The sequence below is a fragment of the Taudactylus pleione genome, unplaced genomic scaffold, assembly GCF_031769625.1.
Source record: "Taudactylus pleione unplaced genomic scaffold, aTauple2 ptg000707l, whole genome shotgun sequence".
Taxonomy (NCBI): domain Eukaryota; kingdom Metazoa; phylum Chordata; class Amphibia; order Anura; family Myobatrachidae; genus Taudactylus; species Taudactylus pleione.
The window spans coordinates 16,891,633-16,915,741 of record NW_028285109.1 but is presented as its reverse complement, the minus strand read 5'-3'; the positions used below and the strand labels follow the sequence as shown (position 1 = coordinate 16,915,741).

General features: G+C 47.1%; 1 protein-coding gene across 3 annotated transcripts in view; it reads left to right on the top strand.

Annotated features, from left to right (window-relative positions):
* The window catches only part of ARID4A (AT-rich interaction domain 4A), a 112,353-nt gene that overhangs the window by 10,460 nt on the left and 77,784 nt on the right, over positions 1-24,109 (top strand). For all 3 annotated transcript variants that reach the window (XM_088456592.1, XM_088456593.1, XM_088456591.1), the window contains exon 8: positions 4,456-4,585. In XM_088456592.1, coding sequence (XP_088312718.1) covers positions 4,456-4,585 — 130 coding nt within the window. The remainder of the gene's footprint in view (positions 1-4,455; positions 4,586-24,109) is intronic.

Sequence of the window (24,109 nt, the reverse complement as noted above, 5' to 3'; positions counted from 1 at the left end):
GGAAATCCCAATCGTCCTAAGGTAAGTACTAACTAACCTAATTCTACCCCCTAAAGCTGCCCATCCACTAGGTGATTAAACCTAGCGATGGAACGATAACGACGGTAGTTATCGCTCCATCGCTTGGTAATCGCCCGCAAATCGGGCAGTAAAAGGTTAAAAACGACCAGCGATGCGTGCGCCCGCTGGTCGTTTTTAACATCAATCGTCGCCTGAACATGACATGACTGTCAACCTGATGACCGCCATGCCATGTCCGGGGATGATTGATCTGCATACACTGAACGTTCAGTGTATGCAGTTCACCCCACGGGAGACGACTGCATCGTAATCGTGCCGTTGTTCCCCGCATCGTTAAGTGGATGGGCAGCATAGCCCTAACCCTCCCTTAGGGGTGCCTAACCCTAACTTGCCCCAAGTGCTAAACCTAACCCCCCCCCCACCCCCCCTTCCCCGAAGTCTGCACTAAAGTCCCCCGGGGGGGTGCCTAACCCTACTACCCCCTCCCCTAGCCTAAACCTAACCTCCCAGGGGGGGGTGCCTAACCCTAAGTCCCCCCCGGGAGCCCCTAAACCCAGACCCACCTCTCCCATAGCGGCTCTCCGCGTCCCGCTTACCTTCGATCGGTAAGCCGGGTGTCGGGCTCCCGGTGTGGGTCTCATGGCAGGCATCAGGATTTTGACGCCTGTCATTAGTGCCTTGCCGGGATTAGGCAGTCGGGAAGCCGGCGGTCGGGATTACGTCCGTCTGTTTCCCGACTGCGTCCCCTTTTTGAGATACTTTCATTATTCTTAGGGGTATATTTACTAAAGTGAGAGTTTTTAGAAGTGGAGATGTTGCCCATAGCAACCACTCAGATTCTACTCAACATTTAACTAGCACCTTCTAGAAGATAATAGCTAGAGTCTGATTGGTTGCTGTGGGCAACAACTCCACTTCTAAAAACTCTCACTTTAGTAAATATACCCCTTTAGTGTTCCTATGTTTTTGTAGGTCCACACTTTTCTGCTTATTTTATAAATTTACGCCAGTATATTAGTTGAATGTGATCCTATTCCATTTTTCATACTTGAGTCACAATATGCAGTGTTAGCTTCAAACCTTTAGTTCATGTATACAGTATTACCTTTTGATGTAACAGCTACACATCAACCAACTAGATGAGACTTTTATATGCATTTGTTGTACAAGATCAGGCCAGCTTGGTTTTAGTTTGTAGCGTAGGGGCTAAGATTAGGCACCAGCTACCAAATTATTCCAGCATTCATTCTTAAAGTAGATCGGACATTTAGGGGACCGTTCAATTCAGCTCACTGTCAAGTCTGACTAAATCCACTTAAGTTGTAGAATGGAGGTTAGCGCAACTAAAGCTGGATGTTTAGTCGCGCTAGCCGGCATCCTCCAACTAAAGTGCCGGAAAACGGCTTTGCAGCCGGCACTTTTATTCGGATTTCTCCCTCAGGAAGGTGCGAGAAGAAATCCTTTAGTTGGCCAAACACTGAATTGACTCGCTCCTGTAACTACCTCCCGGTGCAATTAACAGCTTGCTGCAGTGAATCCTCCCCAAAGGTCCTTCATTTTTTTTTTTTATCATGTTGTTTTATTTAGTAGTGTTTTGGGATCTCCAGGAGAAAATGTGTTGTTCAGCTTATTATTATTATTATTATTATTATTATTATTATTATTATTATTATTATTATTATTATCATTATTATTATAATAACAATAATAATATTATTATTAACAAATGTGTTGTTCTTTCTAGCCCACAAGGCAGTAGAGCTGGGATGTATAGAGAATACTAGCCTAGCATAACTGAAAGAGATGGGCGTTTTATACATATTTGCATCTGCTCTACAGTTTTAGTGTATGCTGATGTGTGGTTGTCATGGTACTCCCTTTTATGGTCTTGTACAGAATGGGACATACTGCGTTCATGCACACTCGGGGAGAATTCAGTTTCGTTTTTTTGTGCGCTCATAAGTAATGAGCGCCTGACGGAGCAATTCAATTGATGCTCTTATAGGCTGCATGTGCCCTTTACTTATCGTGCCCAAATGTAACGAGACTAAACCAGTCTAAAGTCTTGGTTAGAGCTATAAAGCAGACAGTTGGGCGCCCGAAAGTCAGACTTCATGCGTATTCCTGCTCGCAACCGCAGGAGGGTGTGAGCAGAAATCTGGGCGACTGCAGATCTCGCACCCGATCAATTTAATTGCTAAGTCGGGTGCCCATTACGAACAGGCGCACAAAAAACAATTTAATATTCCCTTCAGTATCCATTATAAACACTTCAGCCCTAAAGAAATCGCCAGCAGTACAGTACAGGTTGAGTCTCCCATTTCTAAATATTCCGAATTACGGAATTTTTTTGGCATGACTGAGATAATAAAACCTTTGATATTTGATGGTTTCAATGTTCACAAACTTTATCTAAGATACAAATTATTAAAAATATTGTATACAATTACCTTCAGGCTGTGTTGTATATAAAACGTAAACGAATTTAATTTCTGTACACAGTTTGTTTGAGCCACAAAATTATTGAATATATTGTATAAAATTACCTGCAGGCTGTGTGTATAAGGTGTATATAACACACAGATGCATACTGTGTGTATATTTGGGTCCTATTCCCAAGAGATTTCATTATGGTATGAACATATTCCAAAGTACGGTTTACTCCATTATACGAAATACCCCTGGTCCCAAGCATTTTGGATATGGGAGACTCAACCTGTACAAGTGCTGGTTAAGTTGACTAGGTGGGAACACTGCTCAGATCAAATGTACCACAAATATTGATGTGTTGTATATGTGGAGACCAAATAACATTCAGTAATAGCAGGAATACAGAACATAAATATTAGTAAAGTTTAATTGTTCGTTCAGTCTTTTATTAGGAAGAGGGATAGATTTTGACAGTCATGAATTTATAGAATTTGCAGCTACTGGATAATCTTATTAACCTGAGATTTTCTGATATGCAGCAGAAAACCATAGTACTGTTCATCCTCTCCTACTGTTTATTTATATACTTTGGTGTGGGAAAGGGAATAGTTGTTTTTTAGTTAAGGAAGTCAGATGTGCTCTGCTTTTATTGTCATGGGGTTTTATCTCTTTGCCTATTACTAGTTTCATAGATTCAAATGACAAGTCTATGCAATGTGTATCTAGTGATGCTTAGAGATCAGGCGTTCTCCGTGTTAACTTGACAAATCACAGGCCGGAACACACTATCTCCTTTATTGGCCTGTAAATTTGCTGCTGAATATAAATGAACCTTGAATAGTTACAAAGGTAATGATATTTATTTTTTTCCCAAACCTAAAAGCCTGGGTACTGTCTGTTCACTATACTGTTTACAGGAGAGCCAGCAACTGTGTAATTATAGTGTAACCATGACAATTACTCTCCTGTCTGCTTGAGCCCATCATATTCTGTGCAAATATAGAGCATTGCTAAATAAGTTTATTTTGGGAATTTCTTCTTTGACATTTGGTTGCAGGTGGCTGGGAAATTATTCTATTAATAAGGTGAATGCGTGGTTACTATTGGCAAATCAGACGTGCTGGTGCGCTGCTTCCAAAATTATATTATAAGAACAAATGTTCCATTGGAGTCTACAAGTAATGTTTTATCAGAACAATCTGTACTATTATGGGACAGCACCCCTATTGATAGTAATCGGTCTAGAAGAAACTCTTCGATGTGGTCCTCTGCTAGGACCCTCACTTACCTTATGCTAGGTACACAATTAATGATATGTACCCGTATACATTGAGCAATGCAATGAACGATGGAACATCTCCTCGTTACATCCTTCATTACCTGCAATGGCGCAGCATGTGATATCATCCGGTTGGCCGTGTAGTACGGCCGACTGGACAATATCGCATGTGACCACGGGAGCGCACAGATAGTCCATAAACACCGGACAATCTGGCCGATCTGTTGTTATAATTCAGCCGGAAATGACATATTGTGCTGACATCGTCCTAGTTTGTACCCAGCTTTAGAAATGCGACTAGATTTGCATTTTCAGTGGAGTTTCCTTGTCTATGGAGGACTAGAGACATCCTAGGGGCTTGGTGGTGATTTGAATGGTTGTTGCCCACACAGACCTACTATTCTGTTATTAAAAATGGGATTATTTTGATGCCAGAATAAACTATATTAATAAATGCAAATAAAAGAGAGGATAATCAAGTTTTACTTTTATCGTAATGAATAACTCTGAAAAATCTATTGCTGCAATTAAGACAGTATGTCACACAACTGCACGCTCTAAATTATGTAAGTGAACAATATGAAATTTGAATAACAGATTTAAAGCTCTTCCAGTGATAGTGGAGCCTGCTATGAGCGTCCTGTGCATCTCTGTATTGTAATGATCCACTTGTAGATGTGTTGACGTCAGGAATCTCACAGTCCTCTCCATTGTCATTCTTGTAGGACTGAAGATGAGAAAGAAGAAAGCAGCAGCGAAGAGGATGAGGAGGATGACAAGCACATTGTGGATGAATTACTGGGCAAAGTAGTGAGTGTGAACTGCAGCCTGACAAAAGAATGGTACCCTGCTCTGGTGAGTGTCAGCCGTCATTGCCAGCATTTAAGTAGGGAAGGCTGTTCTACATGTGGATGCCTTTGTGTGTGTATTAGACTTGGACTGAACTTTTGTATTAGAGGCCATTTAATAATCTTCTTGCTTACCCATTTTATTGTATTAAATCTATTTCATCTGAAATTTCAGAATGAAGCTGTACGGAACAGCATGCTATCTTGGCTCGGTCTCTGATACATTTTTATTTTGCATAATTAGTTGCCAGTTTCGTTTCTGTTCACTGTTTTTGTTGTTTGTAAAATGTCATATACAATGTTCTCCTACTCAGCATTGTAAGAAGACCTTACAGCAAGAGGTGTATAGACATGTAGTTATGTGGACCTGTGTTGTACAGCATGATCACTTTAAATTTGCTTACGTTTGGCGGGAGGGCAGTGTAAATAATCTATCCATGTGGGTTTTGATAGAAGGGGTACTGTACATCCTTGATCCACATTGTAATAATGCTGTAGATCAGGGATGGGGAAACTCGGGCCTGGGGCCCGTATAAGGCCCGCGGAATCAATTGGTCTGGCCCTCTGAGCTTTTTTCTGTAGCCTCATCTGGCTAGCAATGTGCCTAGAATGGCACCTTGCAGCCAGAACCTATGCAGCAGTGCCTCCTGGAGTGGCCTTAGGACGCTTCAGACGGTTACACTGCTGCCTTTTACAGCTCCCCGAAGCTCCTCGGGGTGCTCCGGACATTGCTGTAATCACTGGCGATTGTGGCCCCATCCTCATTGTGATGTTACACGGGGGGGGGCGTGGTCTCCATCGGGCCCCCGAATAATGTTATATATATCAAAATGGCCCTCGGCACAAAAAAAAGGTTCCCCACCCCTGCTATAGACAAAGTAAGTCTTCAGCAAGGAACTACTGCATTTTTCTACTTCAGGGTCCATAGGGTATCCACAGGATACCTTGGGGTATAGGTGTGACGTCAGTCGCAGGGCACCAAAGAGTTAAGCTTTCAGCCTCCCAGGATGCACTAGGTCCCCCTCCTATACCCCGCCCCCGGGCCAAGGCACCTCAGTTTAGTTTGGTGCCCGGCCGGAGTCGGGTGCACCTGTTGGAGTGGGGGCTAGAAGAGCCCCTGAAGCTTTTTCTTCATGCAGCTGTGGCTGCACATCTGGATGAACAGCATGGACAGTCAGTCCTGACGTCCATGCTGTCTTCCCTACACCCCGCCGGTACCAGAACGCCGGTACTGATCCGGGGATGCTGGTGGGCGTCTGGGGTCACAGCTAGCGGTGACCCCAGATGCTCCGGACCATGGCCGGATTCAAGGGGGACAGAGGTAAGCAGCGGGGTCCCGCGGTGGGTCCCCGCTGATCACATGGTCCTAAGTCCCCAGGCAGGGGGCTCCCTGGGGACTGGCTGCAGCGTGGAGCCAGGCGACCAACCTGCGCTTCCACTACCCCCTGGGACAGCGGACCGCAGCAGAGCGGTAGCGCTGCGGCGTCCCAGGGGTTAAATGCATGCCAGGGGAGCGCGCCTTCCCTGTCTCACAGCCGGCGCCTCCCCCGCTGCACACAGCCCTCTCTGCATGCTGCCGACTGGTCCTGTGGCAGCGCTCCTCCCCCAGGCCAGCCTCCTCTCTGCTCCTCGGCGGCCATCTTCTCCAGAACGCATGGTGAACGCTGCTGGAAGCGCTGGACGGAAGCATCGTGGTCTGGGTCCCCCCGCATACCTCTCCTCCGCTGTGGCTCAGGTCTGTGTATGCAGCGCTGTGTCCTACCAGGCCCTGTGTCTGTGTAGTTGAGTAATCAGCGCTGTTAGTGCAGGAATTGTTATTTCTCTGCATTGTATGTGACTGTGCTAGCGCTGCCTGTAACTTTTCTTCTCTAAACTGTCAGCTTTATTACTGTCCCTGTTCTTCTGCTAAAGCCCTTGCGGTGCGGTGCTGCAAGGTGGTCTCTCGCCTATTTAATACTTAATTGGTGAGAGAGGTCACATACGTGGTGCCATCATGTCTGAAAGTGATTTTCCCCTCCGGCTACAGTGTACCACGTGCAAAGTACCGTTAGCGGAGGGGGAGGGTAGCGCGGAGGGCCTTTGCCGGCAGTGTTTGTCCATGGCGCGGCCTATTACGGTTACAGCATCGGTACAGGAGCCGCCCTGGGCTTGTTTCGCTCAGGCGTTAACAGCTTTAGTGGGCCAGTTAGCTCCGCAGCCCGCGTTTACTCCGATGGGTTTGTCCCAGCAGTCTGTGGTGTCGTCACCCATGCAGGGGTTCCCACGACAATTGGTGGTACCCCACAGTCTCCCTATTTCCCCGCTCTCGGGTTCTCAGGAGCCAGCGTGGGTTAACTCCCTGACGAGTTCTGTACAGCACTTGTCGGATGTGTTGCAAGGGGAGTCTGTGATGCGGCCTCATAAAAGGCCGGTGGCGTCTCTGTCCGCTCCTTATGAGGATGACGAAGGGACGTCTGATGATGGGGAGATTCTGGATCCTTACGATCAGGAACCTCTCCATACTAAGGACGCTGATGCTAAGTCCAAAGTATATATTCCTGGACTTATTCGGGCGGTCCGCACAGCCTTGGTGATTGAGGACGAAGTTCCCCCAGCGGCTAAATCTAAGTATGCCTTTTTCAAAGATGTGAAGGGCGATGCCACAGTCTTTCCTCTTTCGGGTCAGTTGGTGGACCATTTAGAGGAGGCGTGGAAACAACCTGGCAAAAGATACCAACCGCAGAGACGCCTGGTGGTGGCTTATCCGTTCGCGGATAATTATTTTGCTAAGTGGGAATCCCCTCCACAGGTGGATTCTCACGTGACCCGTCTTGTCCGTAGTGCCACATTGCCGATGCCATCCATGTCCTCCCTTAAGGATGCTACGGACCGCAAGGTAGAAATCTGCCTGAAGTCCGCTTATTCCCTTGCAGGGGGGGCAGCACGGCCAGCTATGGCCATTTGCTGGGTTGCCAGAGCGATGGAGCGCTGGGCGGATTCATTAGAGGCTTCTTTTGAATCCGACTGTCCGGCTGAACAGGCGGAGTTGATTGGCAATCTCCGTGATTCGGCCACCTACATCAACGAGGCGGCTCTAGACATTAGTACTCTGGTGTCTAGAATTTCTTCAGCAGCGGTAGCTGCTCGTCGCACCTTGTGGCTGCGATCCTGGAAGGCGGACGCAGATTCTAAGAAAGGTCTGGAAGCGTTGCCGTTTACCGGAGAAGTTCTCTTCGGTCCGGATCTGGATAAGATTGTGGCCACGCTGGCGGCAGCCAAATCTGCTTGTCTCCCGTCGGCCGCTGCTCCTTCTGGTTCGGGACCATCGTCCTTTCGGTCATCTAGGGCCCAGGGCAGGCCCAAACCACAGTCGTTTCCTCGACAGGCTGGCCCTAAGAAATCGGTCAAGCCCCGGAAGCAGGCATGGAGTACCAGACGTCCGGCCCCCAAGCCAGATGACAAGCCTGCGGCCTGACGGTCCGGGCCTCCCTTTGGGGGATCCCAGGGTGGGAGGCCGCCTGCTACAGTTCGCCCAGTGTTGGTCGACCACTACGACAGACACTTGGGTTCTGGAGGTGGTTTCCCACGGATACGCCCTCTCCTTCCGGCACAGACCCCCGGCTCGCTTCTTCACCACGGGTCTCCCATCAGACCGGAACAAGGCTACGGAGCTGCGGAAGGTATTGCACACTATGCTCCAGGCTGGAGTTATAGTGCCTGTTCCATTCTCCCAGAGGGGCCAGGGTTTCTATTCAAATCTATTTTTGGTACAGAAACCCAATGGGTCATATCGTCCGATTCTCAACCTCAAAGCACTCAACAAGTCTTTGCGGGTCCCGAAGTTTCGGATGGAGACCCTACGGTCCATCATTCTGGCGCTGGAACCTGGGGACTACTTGGTGTCATTGGACATACAGGACGCCTACCTGCATGTCCCTATTCTTTTGCGCCATCAACAGTTCCTCAGGTTTGCAATCCGCAGCGACCACTTCCAGTTTCGGGCGTTACCTTTTGGCCTGGCAACAGCACCACGTGTTTTCACCAAGGTGATGGCGGTCATGGCGGCTTCTCTGCGGCTGCAGGGAGTCCGCATGTTACCGTATTTGGACGACCTGTTATTGGTGGCAGGATCTCCAGAGCTCCTGTTACGCCACTTGGACCTGACCATTGCACTGCTGCAACGGCACGGCTGGCTAATCAACTGGCAGAAGTCCACTCTAATCCCGTCTCGGAGGATTCTGCATCTTGGAGCCTTATTGGACTCGGGACAGCAAAGGATCTTCGTGACGGAGGACAAGATCTCTGCTTTACAGTCAAGGGTGCGCAGTTGCCTGCACAGCCGCCGGGTGTCCTTACACTCGGCGATGAGGTTACTGGGCTCCATGGTGTCGGTGTTCGACATGGTGGAATACGCCCAGTTTCACTCCAGACCTCTGCAGCACCTGATCCTGTCCAAGTGGAACGGGCTGACTCAGTCTCTGAAGTCCCAGACGATTGTGCTCACCCAGGAGGTTCGCCTGTCCCTTACGTGGTGGTTACAGACGACCCACCTCAACAAGGGACGTCCGTTCTGGGTTCCAAATTGGGTCCTGTTGACAACGGACGCCAGTCTTCGGGGCTGGGGAGCAGTTTTCGGGTCCACACTTGTTCCAGGGCAGGTGGACGCCGACAGAAGCGGAGCTTCCAATAAATATCTTGGAACTCCGTGCGGTCTTCAATGCTCTCCAGCAGGCACAGCGGTTTCTCCAGGGTCGCCCGGTGCAGGTCCAGTCGGGACAACGCTACCACCGTGGCCTACATAAACAGGCAAGGAGGAACTCGCAGTCGGGCGGCTCTCGTAGAGGTCTCTCGGATCCTGGTTTGGGCGGAGCGCAATCTTCCGGCCATATCAGCGGTCTTCATCCCCGGGAGTGCTCAATTGGGAGGCGGACTTTCTAAGTCGCCAGGGACGTTCATCCGGGGGAATGGTCCCTGCACCCGGACGTTTTTCAACTACTGGTGGACAGGTGGGGTCTTCCAGAAATCGACCTTATGGCGTCCCGGCACAACAACAAGTTGCCGGTGTACGGGTCTCGCACAAGAGACGAAGGGGCGTCTCTGGTGGATGCTCTGTCCGTCCGGTGGACGTTCCGGTTCGCATACCTGTTCCCTCCGGTCTCTCCCTTCTTCCACGGGTAATCCGGAAATTCAAACAGGAAGGAGGGACGCTCCTGTTGATAGCTCCCGCGTGGCCCAGACGGCACTGGTTCTCAGACCTTCAGGGTCTGTCCGTGGACAGTCCTCTGCGGTTGCCGCTACGACCGGACCTTCTGTCTCAGGGTCCTTGCCTTCACCCGGACCTGACTCGGCTGTCTTTGACGGCGTGGCTGTTGAGACGGCCATGCTGAGGTCCCGGGGGTTTTCCAGCTCTGTGGTGCGTACCATGTTACGAGCTCGGAAACCGTCTTCCGCGAGGATATACCATCGCGTGTGGCATACGTTCTTCCAGTGGTGTCGACCGATGAGGTTATGCACCGCGGGAGTTTCGTCTGTCTCGGTTTCTCGCCTTCCTGCAAGCGGGACTAGATCATGGGCTTCGCCCTTGCTTCTTTGAAGGTACAGGTTTCGGCCCTATCTGTCTGGTTTCACCGTAGGATTGCTACAATCCCAGATGTGCGCACCTTTATGCAGGGTGTTCTCCGCATTCAGCCGCCCTTTGTTCCACCTGTGGCGCCTTGGGATTTGGCTGTGGTCCTGAGGGCTCTCCAAGGACCGCCGTTTGAACCACTGGGCTCAGTGGATCTTAAATGGCTAACAGCTAAGACTGTTTTCCTTCTGGCCATTGCTTCGGCCAGACGTGTTTCTGAGTTAGGGGGCTCTTTCTTGTAGACCCCCCTTTCTTGGTTTTTTATGGGAACAGGGCAGTACTCCGCACTCGGCCCGAGTTTTCTTCCCAAAGTTGTTTCCCAGTTTCATGTTAACGAGGAAATAGTTGTTCCGGCCTTTAACTCACCGGGTCTTTCCGTGGGTGAGGCCTCTTTGGATGTTGTGCGGGCCTTAAGGACTTATGTTGACCGCACTTCTTCGTTTAGGAAGTCGGACGCTTTGTTTGTCCTCTATGGCTTCCGTAAAAAGGGTTGGCCTGCTTCAAAGCAAACTTTGGCAGCCTGGATCCGTATGGCTATTTCTGAAGCTTATCTTCATGAAGGCCTACCGGTCCCTCCTTCTCTGAAGGCTCATTCCACTAGGTCTGTGGGTCCTTCGTGGGCAGCTCGACGTGGTGCCTCGGCAGTTCAGATCTGCAAGGCTGCTACGTGGTCTTCTGTCCATACCTTCGTGAGGTACTACAGGTTTGACACCTTCGCCTCTCAGGATGCTTCCTTCGGGCGGCGGATTCTCCTTTCTGCACAGGAGCGTCCCCACCCTTAAAGGATACTGCTTTGGGACATCCCCAAGGTATCCTGTGGATACCCTATGGACCCTGAAGTAGAAAATATGAGATATGGTAAGAACTTACCCTTGTTATCTCTATTTCTACGAAGTCCATAGGGTTCCACAGGACTCCCGCCCTGTCGCACCTGTGCTGCAGATGGGCTTTGCTCTGGTCACCGGTTTTCCGTCTCCCTCTGGTGAGAATGTGATTCTTGTATGTGTCCAGATCTTTGTTCTCTCTCTTCCTTCTCCTCCTCCGGCCTATGGCTTGGTAACTAACTGAGGTGCCTTGGCCCGGGGGCGGGGTATAGGAGGGGGACCCTAGTGCATCCTGGGAGGCTGAAAGCTTAACTCTTTGGTGCCCTGCGACTGACGTCACACCTATACCCCAAGGTATCCTGTGGAACCCTATGGACTTCGTAGAAATAGAGATAACAAGGGTAAGTTCTTACCATATCTCATATTTTTTGGCTCTATTTAACATCTGATTATTGGCCTGATGAAGTTATTTTGGCACCAGTCTGCTAGCAGCCTGGTTATAGTGGTTTTAATATGTTGTACATAGCCGGCATTTTGTCTGGGACTGTGTTGATTCTTTTGTCAGGAATTGTCTAGAAAAAAGTCCTATTTCTTCTTCAGGGCCCATAGGGCTCCACAGGGAGACAATGGGGTGTAGGTGGGACTTGGAGGATCGGACATCAACAGCAAAGCTTTTCAATCCCAGGATGCTCCAGTCCTTCCCCCCCTATACCCCACCCACAGCCTGAGGGCAACTCCATTTTGTTGGTGTCCGGCAGGAGCTGGATCACCGTTTTAACAGTGGGGGCTGCTATTAAGCAGCCCAAGCTTCAAGCTTATCTTTAATTTTATTTTCATATATTCTAAATGAGCAGCAGCACGAGACAGTACTTTGGATGTCTGTACTGCTACTCCATCACCCCTCCCCGGTGCCGTGACACCAGCCTCAGCTAGATACTCCCGTCGGTGGCTCGAAGGGGGACCTAGCTAGCAGGGCTCCCCGGACTCCAGACTGCAGCCAGCACTCAAGGGGACAGGTGAGGCGGATCCAGAGCACAAGCACTGGCGCAAGGCAACGATTAAAGCCAGGGAACCCAGTAGTTAATGTCAGCATAGGGAAGAAGACGTCCTCCCTGCGGCCCGTCCCCCAGCTCAGGGAGCCGTTCCACTGCGGTCTTGCTGCTCCTCCCTCACCCTCTGCCCCCTCTGAGACTCTCGGCAGCCATTTTCTGCATTCAGGTCTCCGGGAACGCTGGGTCCAGTCTCCTTGTATACCTCTCTCAAGGGCCAGGTTTATACTGCACTATATCCTGCCAGCCACTGCGGTCTGTGTAGTTGATTTTAGTGCCCACTGCAGTTATATTGTATAATTCTGCATTTGTATGTGACTTGTGCTAGCTCTGCTGTCTATTTTCCTATTACTGTCAGCTTATACCTTTTCCCTTTATTCTAATATAACCTGGGCATACTAAGGTATAAGGGGGTTCATTGTACCTCACATCTCCCTATAGCGCGTATTTTACTTCAAGGACTGGGGACTCGCTTTTATAAAAGAGCCGTGTCCCCGGGGATGCGCTGTGCCGCTGTCAATCCCTGTCAGGCTGTCAGGGATTGGCCGCGGCACAGAGCGTTTCCAGGGACACGACCCAGCCGCCCTGCACGCATAGCTAAAAGCACCGCTGTCAATCAAATAGGCGCCGGTCGTGAGCCAATTGGAGCTCGCTAACCGGCAGCGGCTGCTGGTCTACGAGTTCTGATTGGCTCGTGCGCAACGCCAGGTTTGTATGACATCGCTATTTTCAAGGGCTGCTTTGAGTGCCGTGGGCTGGTGCGGCTGCCTGCTGATGCGGGCGCTAATGAGGAGAAATGTGCGTGAAGTCTGGTCCTGGCGCGTCAAACCCCCCCCCCCCCGACGTGAAGACTGGGTCTGGCGGCCCCCCATCCAAATTCTGTGCCTCTGGTCCTGTGGAGGCCCACCTGGATCGAATACTGCGCCCCACCCCGGCGTGAGCACTCCGGCCCCCGGATTTGAAGGTACTTGTGAAGAGGGGTAATGTGGGAGGTGGTACCACCTGCCCTTTGTAGCGGCCACAGGGAATTACTGCCAGACAGACTGCATTTCGAAGCTCATGCTCCTAGCAGGTCCTTGGAACAGTAGGAACAAAGGTGCTGTCACGCCGATGCATGCCGCTTAGCACCATGGTCTTGCTCGGTGGCGTAACAGCACCTCAGCTCCTACTGTTCCAGGGACCTACTAGGAGCATGAGCATCACGCTTCGACGGCTGGTATGTAAGGGAGCCTGGGGTGCTGGGGCTGGGCACTTCTCCTGTCCCTGCCTAGCTAGATTCACTGTTCCTGCCTCCTCCTCTGAAAACACAGAGAGCGACAGAAGGTACCGGTTACTGAAGCAGGGAGTAGTGGAGGAGGGTAATAATTGATGCAGGGAGTAGTGGAGGGGGGGTTGTTATTGATGCAGGGTGTAGTGGGTGGGAGGGTTGGTTGTTAACGTTGTTGGTAGTAGTGGAGGGTGGTTGATATTGATACAGGGCGTATCGGAGGAGGGTTGTTAGTGATGCTGGGAGTAGTCGGGGGAGGGTCAGTGATGCAGGGAGTAGTGGATAGGGGGTTGTTATTAATGCAGGGAGTAGTGGGGGGGTTGTTATTAATGCAGGGAGTAGTGGGGGAGTTATTAATGCAGGGAGTAGTGGGGGAGTTGTTATTAATGCAGGGAGTAGTGGGGGAGTTGTTATTAATGCAGGGAGTAGTGGGGGGTTGTTATAATGCAGGGAGTAGTGGATAGGGGGTTGTTATTGATTCAGGGAGTAGTGGGGGGGTTGTTATTAATGCAGGGAGTAGTGGGGGGGTTGTTATTAATGCAGGGAGTAGGGGTGTTGTTAATGATGCTGGGAGTTGTGGGGGGGTTGTAGTGATGCTGGGAGTAGTGGAGAAGGGGGGATTGTTAGTGGTGCTGGCAGTAGTGGGGGGAAGTCCCAGAAGTTGTCCCTATTGCTGTGCAGCCCATGCTTCCTATAGATGGGCTCTTTGTATATCATGGGCCTGCATGATAAGCCTACTGATGGTGAAATAAATATTGTTAATAGCGTTAGCCGAGGGGGCCAGTGTCGGGAATGTATTGCTTTCCGGATATTGGCAAATCTGGCAGCATCACATCCCCATAGAAACCCATGGGGGAGGCGGCTGCCAGCTGGAATGGAGAGATCACAGTGGGTATCGGAGATACCTGCTGCGGCTCTCCTTGATACATCCGGGGGAAGCTTAATATTTGAGGTAAACCTCCGAAAACGTGTGTTTTCGGGAATTTTACCTCAAATATTCAATGATAAATGGGCCCCTAAAACTTTAGTTGGCTAACACTGGCAGCTCTAATGTTTATTACCAGCACCTGAGTATATTATGGAAAAATGTCTCATTGTGCAATAAAGATTAACAAAATGTTTTACTATACTATAATAAGGCTAACTAATGCTTTACAAAATTGTTTAGCATTCATTATTTTTTTCTGTTTAAGTTGTTAGATTTTCTTAAGGCTTTCATTCCGATGGGACCCAGAAAAGGTCAGGTAGGACCCCAATTTAGTAAAGTGAGGGGTCCCAGGGACCCACAAGTTTTTTGGCTCACTGCGATCACTGCATATTATTTATCGCTTTTGCGCACTACACTGTACCATATTACACATACATCTGGGTTGCTCACTGCACTGTGTCAGATTGTGTGTTACATTGTTCTTGCAGCTATGTCTGGCAGAGGCAAGTATAACAAGCAGCCTACTGCTCCCACTCTGAAGCTAAGCCTGCTGAGCAGGACTTACAAGACACCTTTTACCCTCTTCCCGCTACTGATTGCACTAAATGGGAAGTTTCCCCAACAGTGGATTCCCACGTGACACGTTTGGTTAAGAATGCTACCCTACCTATCCATACTGCAACCTCCTTAAAGGAACTTACGGATAGAAGGATTTAAGCTTGCCTTAAATGCATATACTCTCTTACAGGAGCTATTACTCATCCTGCCAGGGATACGGCCTGGGTGGCAAAAGCCATTAAAAGTTGGGCAGAGGCCCTAGAAAAGACATTTCCCTCTGATGCTTCGAGGGAACAGCTGTCCTACATATCTCACATTAGAGATGCAGCCTCCTATATGGGTGAAGCAGCTCTGGAAACATCTCTACTAGCTTCCAAGGCATATGCCACTTCTGTAGTAGCCCGACGTATTGTTTGGCTCCGCACATGGAAGGCAGATACAGACTCTAAAAAAGGCTTTGGAGTCTCTGCCTTATTCTAGGGATATCCTGTTTGGCCCAGAATTAGACAAAATTGTGACCACCTTGGCAGCTTCCAAGATGACGTTCCTGCCCTCTGCATATAATACAAAGCCTCGGATGTCATCCTTTCGGTCCTTTCGTCCTCAAGGAAAAGCTAAAGTTCCATCCTTTCCAAGGCATCAGACATCAACTAAGGCCTCCAAGCCTAGGACCAAACGGACTTGGTTGACTTGACGTCCACCTACCAAATCTGAGGACAAACCTTCAGCCTGACTGGGCAGGCCTCTCCCTGGGGGCTCTCAGGGTGGGAGGCCAACTTCTTCAATTCGCCCAGTTCTGACATCAGATGCCTGGGTAAGAGAAGTGGTCTCCCACTGATATGCCCTCTTCCTGAGGTGACCCCAGCAACAGTTCTTTTCCACAGGACCTCCATCGGACCCAAGCAAGGCCCTGCAGCTCCAGAAGGCCATTCAATTCTTACTACTCTCAGGAGTAATAATTCTGGTCCCCTCCTCTCAGCGAGAGAAGGGCTATTCTACCCTTTTCTTAGTGCAGAAGCCCAACAGGTCTCATCGGTCTATCCTCAACTTCAAGTCTCTGAACAAGTTTATCAGGGTTCCCAGGTTTTGTATGGAAACCATCCGCTCTAATATCCTGGCTATGGAGCCTGGGAACTTAAAGGTGTCTCTCGACATTCAGGACGCTTACCTACATGTACCTATAGCGCCTTCTCATCAACAATATCTCCGGTTTGCTATACTATAGAGGGATCAGTATGATTTCGGCGGTTCAAATCCCGACAGCTGAAGCCCTGCAGCGAAGATCCCTAAAGGTAAGTTTTTTTTTTCCCTCTATTTACTATCCTAACCCCCCCCCCCCCTTCCTCGCTGCCTAAACCTAAGTCTCCCGGGGGGTGCCTAACCCTAACCTCCCCAAGGGGGTGCCTAACCCTAACCTCCAGGGGGGGTGCTTAAGCCTAACAACCCCCCCTCCCCGGCTGTACGCGCCCGGCTTATATTCGCTCGGTAAGCCGGGCTGCCGGCGTAGGTCTGACAGGATTTCTACGCCGGTCATTAGACAGTAGTCAGGATTAGACAGTCGGCATTTAGACCGTCGGCATCCCACTATGGCAATATTACCAATTTCAGGCTCTGCCTTTTGGCCTTTCAAAGGCTCCTCTGGTCTTTACCAAGATCATAGGAGTTATAGCGGCCTATCTTCGTCGCCAAGGGATCAGACCGCTCCCATGCTTAGACGATCTCTTGCTGTTGGCCAGCTCCCCAGAAATTCTTCACTGCCTTCTCCGCTCTTCCTCAGATCTCTGCTGGAGACAATATGGGCACAAGGGTACTGTCATACATATCTGGTGGGAATGCCCTCTGATTGTATCTTACTGGAAGGACGTACTTTCAACCAATGACGGGAGTTTCTAATTCTACAAACAAACTTTGTGGTCATATATACAGTGCAGCTAAATTTTTAATAGCCGCGCATTGGAAACACCCTACTGCCCCTCCCATACAGGCACTTATTAATAAGATTTGGTGTATAGCCTCAATGGAATATATCACAGCCTTGCTTCGTGACAGGGTGGATAAGTTCCATGACATCTGGGGGTCCCTGGTACCACTATTTTCATAGAAGGGGGGGGAAGCAGGTGCACACTGTAAGCTCTAAGAACACTGAATATATCGGACTCTGGCAAGATGGATTTGCGTAACTATCTCACAGGCTTACACGCAGACTGGCCTTCCTGTGCCGGCTTCAGTATCTGCTCATTGTACTCGCTCTGTGGGTCCCTCGTAGGACCCCAACGTGGCACCTCTGCTGAACAACTATGGAAACAGCTACTTGGTCCTCTGTCCACACCTTTTTTATGTTCTATGCCTTTGATACATTTGCCTCTCAGGATGCTTTCTTCGGGTGCTGGGTTCTCCTTTCAGCTCAGGAGCGTCCACTGCCTTAAAGAACTGCTTTGGAACATCCCCATTGTCTTCCTGTGGAGCCCAATGGACCTGGAAGAAGAAAAGGAGAGTTATGGTAAAACTTAACTTTGTTAACTCTTTCTTTGAAGTCCACAGAGCACCCACCTGGCCTCTATGGGTTTATTCACTTGTTTCCTTCTCTGTGTGAGAGTGTGATTCTTCAGTGTACCAGTGTTTCTTTTCTCCTATCCTGCTTCTGCCTTGGGCTTGTTAACAAAATGGAGGTGCCCTCAGGCTGTGGGCGGGGTATAGGGGGAAGGACCGGAGCATCCTGGGATTGAAAAGCTTTGCTGTTAGTGTCCGGTACTCCAAGTTCCACCTACACCCCATTGTGTCCATGTGTACCCTATGGACTTCGAAGAAAGAGAGTTAACAAGGGTACGTTTTACCATAACTCCTTTTATCAAGGTTGAGTTAGAAATTAAAGCCCATTTGAACACAGCTGACATTTTATTTTGTTTCCGCTTAGAGGAGAGAAAGCGAGTGCTATTGTCATAGGTAGGCAAGGAATGCAAATACAGGGAATGAGATGAGCACATCCAAGTGTCCATTCTAGCTAGATAGGCCAAACATTCTGTAAATAGAAACACTGAAGACCAATTAACCCATTGCTTCTCTCTAGATAGAGATCTATTTATTCCCATCATTAATTAACTACATCTGCTTGAAGTGTGTCCCGAGCATTCGTCAGTACAGTATTTTTGGAAAACTCTTTAGAACTTAATATGTGTCGGTAACTGTTTCCCTACCTCATTCATTGTTTAAAATGTTTTACATACTATACACAACTATCCTTTTCTTTTGTTTTCCATGTTCAGGAAAATACATTATTTTGAGGACTCCGATCCTCTTTATTTTACCTAGTATTTTTCTGAAGATGTGGTCTATAGAACTGAATCTAATTGTGCGCTTTCCATGTGCCTGTGATATGTCCCATGTCTGTCGTGCTCACCTCTTGATTGAGGTTTCATCGATAATGACAGCACACTACATTGTGACTGATCACAGGACGGGTGAAGGACGTAGGCAATAGGAAATGTTGCGTTTATGAATTAGTGCACTTGCTAGCAGCGTGCTCTTGGTTGAGCTTCATTCATCAAGCAGCAAATTCAGCCGAGATGTGGTGTACAACGGTTGAGTGAGCTCTGTAGACTCCGTTGTAGAACCAGCAAAGTTCAGTGAATGTGTAGAGGTGCTGCGCTTTGATCAGTCTGTCCCACATTCATATAGATCTGTGGAATTGGCATACATGAAAGGGGCCAATTCAATTCAGCACGAGCTGAATAGCACCGGGAAGTTGGTCCCGGAGCTATTCAAATCAGCACGCTGCTTAGTCCAACTATTACAAGTTAAGTCTGAGAATGCCGGTTATCGTGACTAAACCTGGAAGTTTAGTCGCGAGAACAGGCATTCTCCGACTAAAGTGCCATCCGCGAGGCTGTTAGTGCTGTGCTAAGCCGGAAAACAGCCTAGAGGCCGGCACGTTATTTGGATTTCTCCTCACACCCTCAGGAGGGTGCGAGAAGAAATCATTTTGTCTACCTAACAGCGTGCTGAGTTGAATAGCTCCAGGACCATTTTTCCTAGTTGGAGCACAGGTGTATTCATGACTGGCTGACACATTTTAAATGATCCACAGATGGAGCTGCTTATTTCACTTGTGATTCTGTGAGGAGACCTAGAAAACATACACTATTAGCGCTCCCTGAGAAAATGAGTTTGGAAAACACTGCTCTATATAATGTCGGCACTACCCTAATATCCTATATGCGTGCAGCAGTCATATTTTGCCGATTTGAATTTGATCACAATATAAAATATTAATGAGCAGATATGTAATATTTATTTTTGCTCTTTACGTATGCCCATCACACGTATAATTTATTTTGTTTATTTTTTTTATCTGAGGGCATGATGAGCTGTTCAGTGTGATGGGTATGATGGGTATTTCAATTTTTAGGTTTCATTATAATGCCTAAAGATTGACTTTAGCGTGGCACCAGTGTTCATTTTTTATGTCATACATGGAGGACACTGGAAACATTGAGGTATAGAGATACTCTGCTGTGTGCTTTACATCTAACCTCCCCCTCTATACCCCAGCAGCCTGCTGGGATACAACAGTTGTGTTTTTTTTTTGTAAGTGCCCAGTGGATTTGGATGTGTATATCTTTTTTTTTTTTTTCTTCTCTCATTTCTACTTTGGCTCTTGCGGCCTGACCTGCATGTCCACAACAGCTGCTGAATATCTTCCTCCGAGGGACTTCCCCTGGGATGGGCCTGGTCACAACTACCTCAGATAGTGACCAGGAACCCTGTGACTGCTCAGGCAATGAGAGCCACACTGGACCGCACAGCTGAGGCATAGCAGAAGGGTGCCTTTGATAAATTGTGATAACTGATGCCAGTTTTGGGACTGGGTGGCTGTCACGCTTTACTGCTGTTTTCAGGGTCTTTGGATTCCAGATTCATCAAAGGGCGCTCGCTATCTACCTATTTATTATCTATAGCAGAGATGGTCCATTCACCCAGTAGATTCTGGGAAAATGGTGGAAGCCAGAAGGTCAACATTATGGCATCTCTGATGAACCACAAAGTGCAGCTCTTCTGCTACTGGATAAGTGATCCAAAGGCAGTGTTAGTAAATGCTATTCACCTATATTGGAACTTTTGTCTGAATTTCTTTTCCTCACATTTCCAGTTGTCCTGCCTATTGCTGTCCTTGCAGGAAATGTAGACCCATATCTCCTCTGTAGCTTCAGGTTTCTGCCTCCTGTTTCTTTCAAAGAAAACTTTTTCTGTTTCTGGAGATACAGATTGAAAGTAGCTCCTTGGCATCTCAGTATGGTGCCGACAGCCGCACAGCATCCTCCGTTCAATTCCTTGAATCCAGTAGCATTATTGTTCTCTACCTGGGAAGGCAAACTTTTGGCTATATCCACATCTACGAGAGGAGGGAAGCTTGGGAGGGCTCTTTTTGTATGTCTGCAAAGTTTTTTTTTTTTTTTTTTAATCTCATGAAGGCCAATTCCACCTATATCAGGACAGAATGATTTTTGGGTTAGACCATGGTAGGTTTCTGGAAGAAGAGGTTTATCTCTCTGGACGTTTGCAGGGCTTTGTTCATAGGAACTGTGAAATGCATAGGAAGGATGACATTCTGGTTCACTATATAAAGAACAGGAAGTACTTTATCGTGCTCATCCTTGGTGAATGGTGTACGTCTACTGTATAAATTCCAGTCCCTATGTACAACAAACACTGTCTAGGTATACACCAAGAGAAGCATAATTATGTGCAATCTTTTACTATCTCATCATAAATAAAATGTATATTACACAAATACAAAATGAATGTTCCTTAAATCAAAAAACAATGTCAATGAAAGACGGACTCGAGCACCTGGCAGTCAGGTAAGGCAACACAGTCCGGAGACCCCCGACTCAACCCTGTGCAAGTTCACCTCATCCACCAGCAATACACCGCACCTGCACCACACTGATCGTCCATCAAACCCATCACCTATCAATATCAGGGGGACGCCGCTGCAACCATTAAATTAGACTTATTTTTACTGGATCTACATCTACCCTAACAGATTATTCCAAGGACATTTGGACACTTCATAACCTGACTACAATTAGTCCAACCATCCGAGGACTAACCAAGGACAAGTGGCGACTCACTTTAGATACCGATGCACAACCATTCATTTTAATCAGCTACTGCCCACCCTCCCCTTAATTTCCTTTCTTTATTTGAATATTATACAGTCAGGTGCATAAATATTGGGACATTGACAGAATTTTCATATTTTGGCCTCTCTTCTCCACCACAATGGCTTTGAAATGAAACCAACAAGATGTGCTTTAACTGCAGACTTTCAGATTTAATTTGAGGGTAATTACATCCAAATCAGGTGAACGGTGTAGGAATTACAATGGTTTGTATATGTGCCTCCCACTTTTTAAGGGGCCAAAAGTAATGGGACAAACTAAACAATCCTAAATCCTACTTTCACTTTTCAATACTTTGTTGCAAATCCTTTGCAGGCAATTACAGTTTAAAGTCTGGAACGCATAGACATCACCAGACGCTGGGTTTCATTCCTGGTGATGCTCTGCCAGGCCTCTACTGCAAATGTCTTCACTTCCTGCTTGTTCTTGGGGCATTTTCCCTTCAGTTTTGTCTTCATCAAGTGAAATGCATGCTCAATCGGATTCAGGTCAAGGGATTGATTTGGCCATTGCATAACATTCCACTTTTTAGCCATAAAAAAATTCTTTGGTTGCTTTTGCAGTATACTTCGGGTCATTGTCCATCTGCACTGTGAAGCGCCGTCCAATGAGTTCTGAAGCATTTGACTGAATATGGGCATATAATATTGCCTGAAACACTTCAGAATTCATTCTGCTGCTTTTGTCAGTAGTCACATCATCAATAAATACAAGGGAACCAGTTCCATTGGCAGACATACATGCCCACGCCATGACAATCCAACACCATGCTTCACTGATGAGGTGGTATGTTTTGGATCATGAGCAGTTCCTTTCCTTCTCCATACTCTTCTCATCACTCTGGTACAAGTTGATCTTTGTCTCATCTGTCCATAGGATGTTTGTTCCAGAACTGTAATGGCTTTTTTAGATGTTGTTTGGCAAACTCTAATCTGGTCTTCCTGATTTTGTGGCTCACCAATGGTTTACATCTTGTGGTGAACCCTCTATATTCACTCTTGTGAAGTCTTCTCTTGATTGTTGACTTTGACACATATACACCTGCCTCCTGGAGAATATTCTTGATTTGGCCAACTGTTGTGAAGGGGTTTTTCTTCACCAGGGAAATAATTCTTCTGTCATCCACCACATTTGTTTTCCGTGGTCTTCCGGGTCTTTTGGTGTTGCTGAGTTCTCCGGTGCGTTCTTTATTTTTAAGAATGTTCCAAACAGTTGATTTGGCCACACCTAATGTTTTTGCTATCTCTCTGATGGGTTTGTTTTGATTTTTCAGCCTAATGATGGCTTGCTTCACTGATAGTGACAGCTCTTTGGATATCATATTGAGAGTCGACAGCAACTGATTCCAAATGCAAATGTCACACCTAGAATCAACTTCGGACCTTTTACCTGCTTAATTGATAATGAAATAACGAGGGAATAGCCCATACCTGTCCATGAAATAGCTTTTGAGTTGATAGTCCCATTACTTTTGGCCCCTTAAAAAGTGGGAGGCACATATAGAAACCATTGTAATTCCTACACCGTTCACCTGATTTGGATGTAATTACCCTCAAATTAAATCTGAAAGTCTGCAGTTAAAGCACATCTTGTTTGTTTCATTTCAAAGCCATTGTGGTGGTGAATAGAGGCCAAAATATGAAAATTCTGTCAATGTCCCAATATTTATGCACCTGACTGTATATCTACAGATTTACTGATTGTTCTTTTCATGCTCTTATTGACATTGTTTTTTGATTTAAGGAACATTCATTTTGTATTTGTGTAATATACATTTTATTTATGATGACATAGTAAAAGATTGAACATAATTATGCTTCTCTTGGTGTATACCTAGACAGTGTTTGTTGTACATAGGGACTGGAATATACACACCAGACGTACACCATTCACCAAGGGTGAGCGCAGTAAAGTACTTCCTGTTCTTTATATAATTATCACGAGAGGAAAGGCAAACTCTTTCTTTACCAGCAGCACTCCCAAACAACTAGAGTTTTACAATACAAGTCCAGTGCGCAGGTATCCAATATATTACTTTCTGGTTCACTATGATACCTATAGAGGTAAGGGATAGAAAAGGCACACTAGTTTCCACTAAACAGTGGTATATATCAAATAATCTGTGTAAATGGATATGTATTGTATTATGTTATTGGGTATATAATCCTCGAGCAAGGTAAAGCAAATGGTGCACCCAAGAGTAGTAAATTCCATAATCTTTTGTAAGGAGAAGGAAACTCTAATTTCTGGGGCACTCTTAAATTAGTTAAACCTTTTTTTCATTTTAAATCTCACTCACAGGTTAGACAAACATACAGAAAAACACATTTTAAAAAGGCATATAGCAATCAAGATGCTAGATACGGTTTAGGTATGGATCCAAATGTGTACTCTTGTGTAAATACCAGTTTGTACAGTCAAAACTGCAGATCACTCGATGTCTACAGATATATCTGCAGAAGCCAGTATGTCTCTGAGATAGCCAACCATACAGATGAGTGCTGGATACCTTCCAGATAGAAATAAAATATTTCAGGGTTTATCACATAAAAAAATAACACTGATGATAGTACAATTTCCACAAATTGAGTTTAAAATGATCCAAAAGGAGCAGTTTTGAGTCCAGTCTCCTGCTTGAGCCTCTCTATACACCAGTGTCTACTGTGCCCCCCAAGGATAAAAGAGTATTTAATATGAGCACAATCCCTTTTCTTTTCTTTTTTTTTTACTTTCCTATTAATAGATTTGCAGAAATAATGTTTTGAGTCTAAAAGCAAATTGTGTTTTTGATCTTGCATTGTTCCCAAATAAGTGTAGATCTTGGCACCAAATATAAATGAGCCCATTTGTGGAATTTTCTATTGGTTATATAAATGCCATACATTTTAGTTTAGACTGCTAATGCATGCGGGGGGGTTTTTATGTTATGTCTGGAAAGTGTGTCCCACATTTTGATAAATATATATTGTGCTGTAATAATGTAGCACCCAGAAATTCCCTTACCTTTCTTTAAAGAAGTACTGTCCCGTGACCAAAGGATGGGTGATGCAGTGTGACCGCCTGCATTGTGTGGTCATGTGATGCTTAGTGGTCTTCTTTGCGCACAGAGTAAGATCAA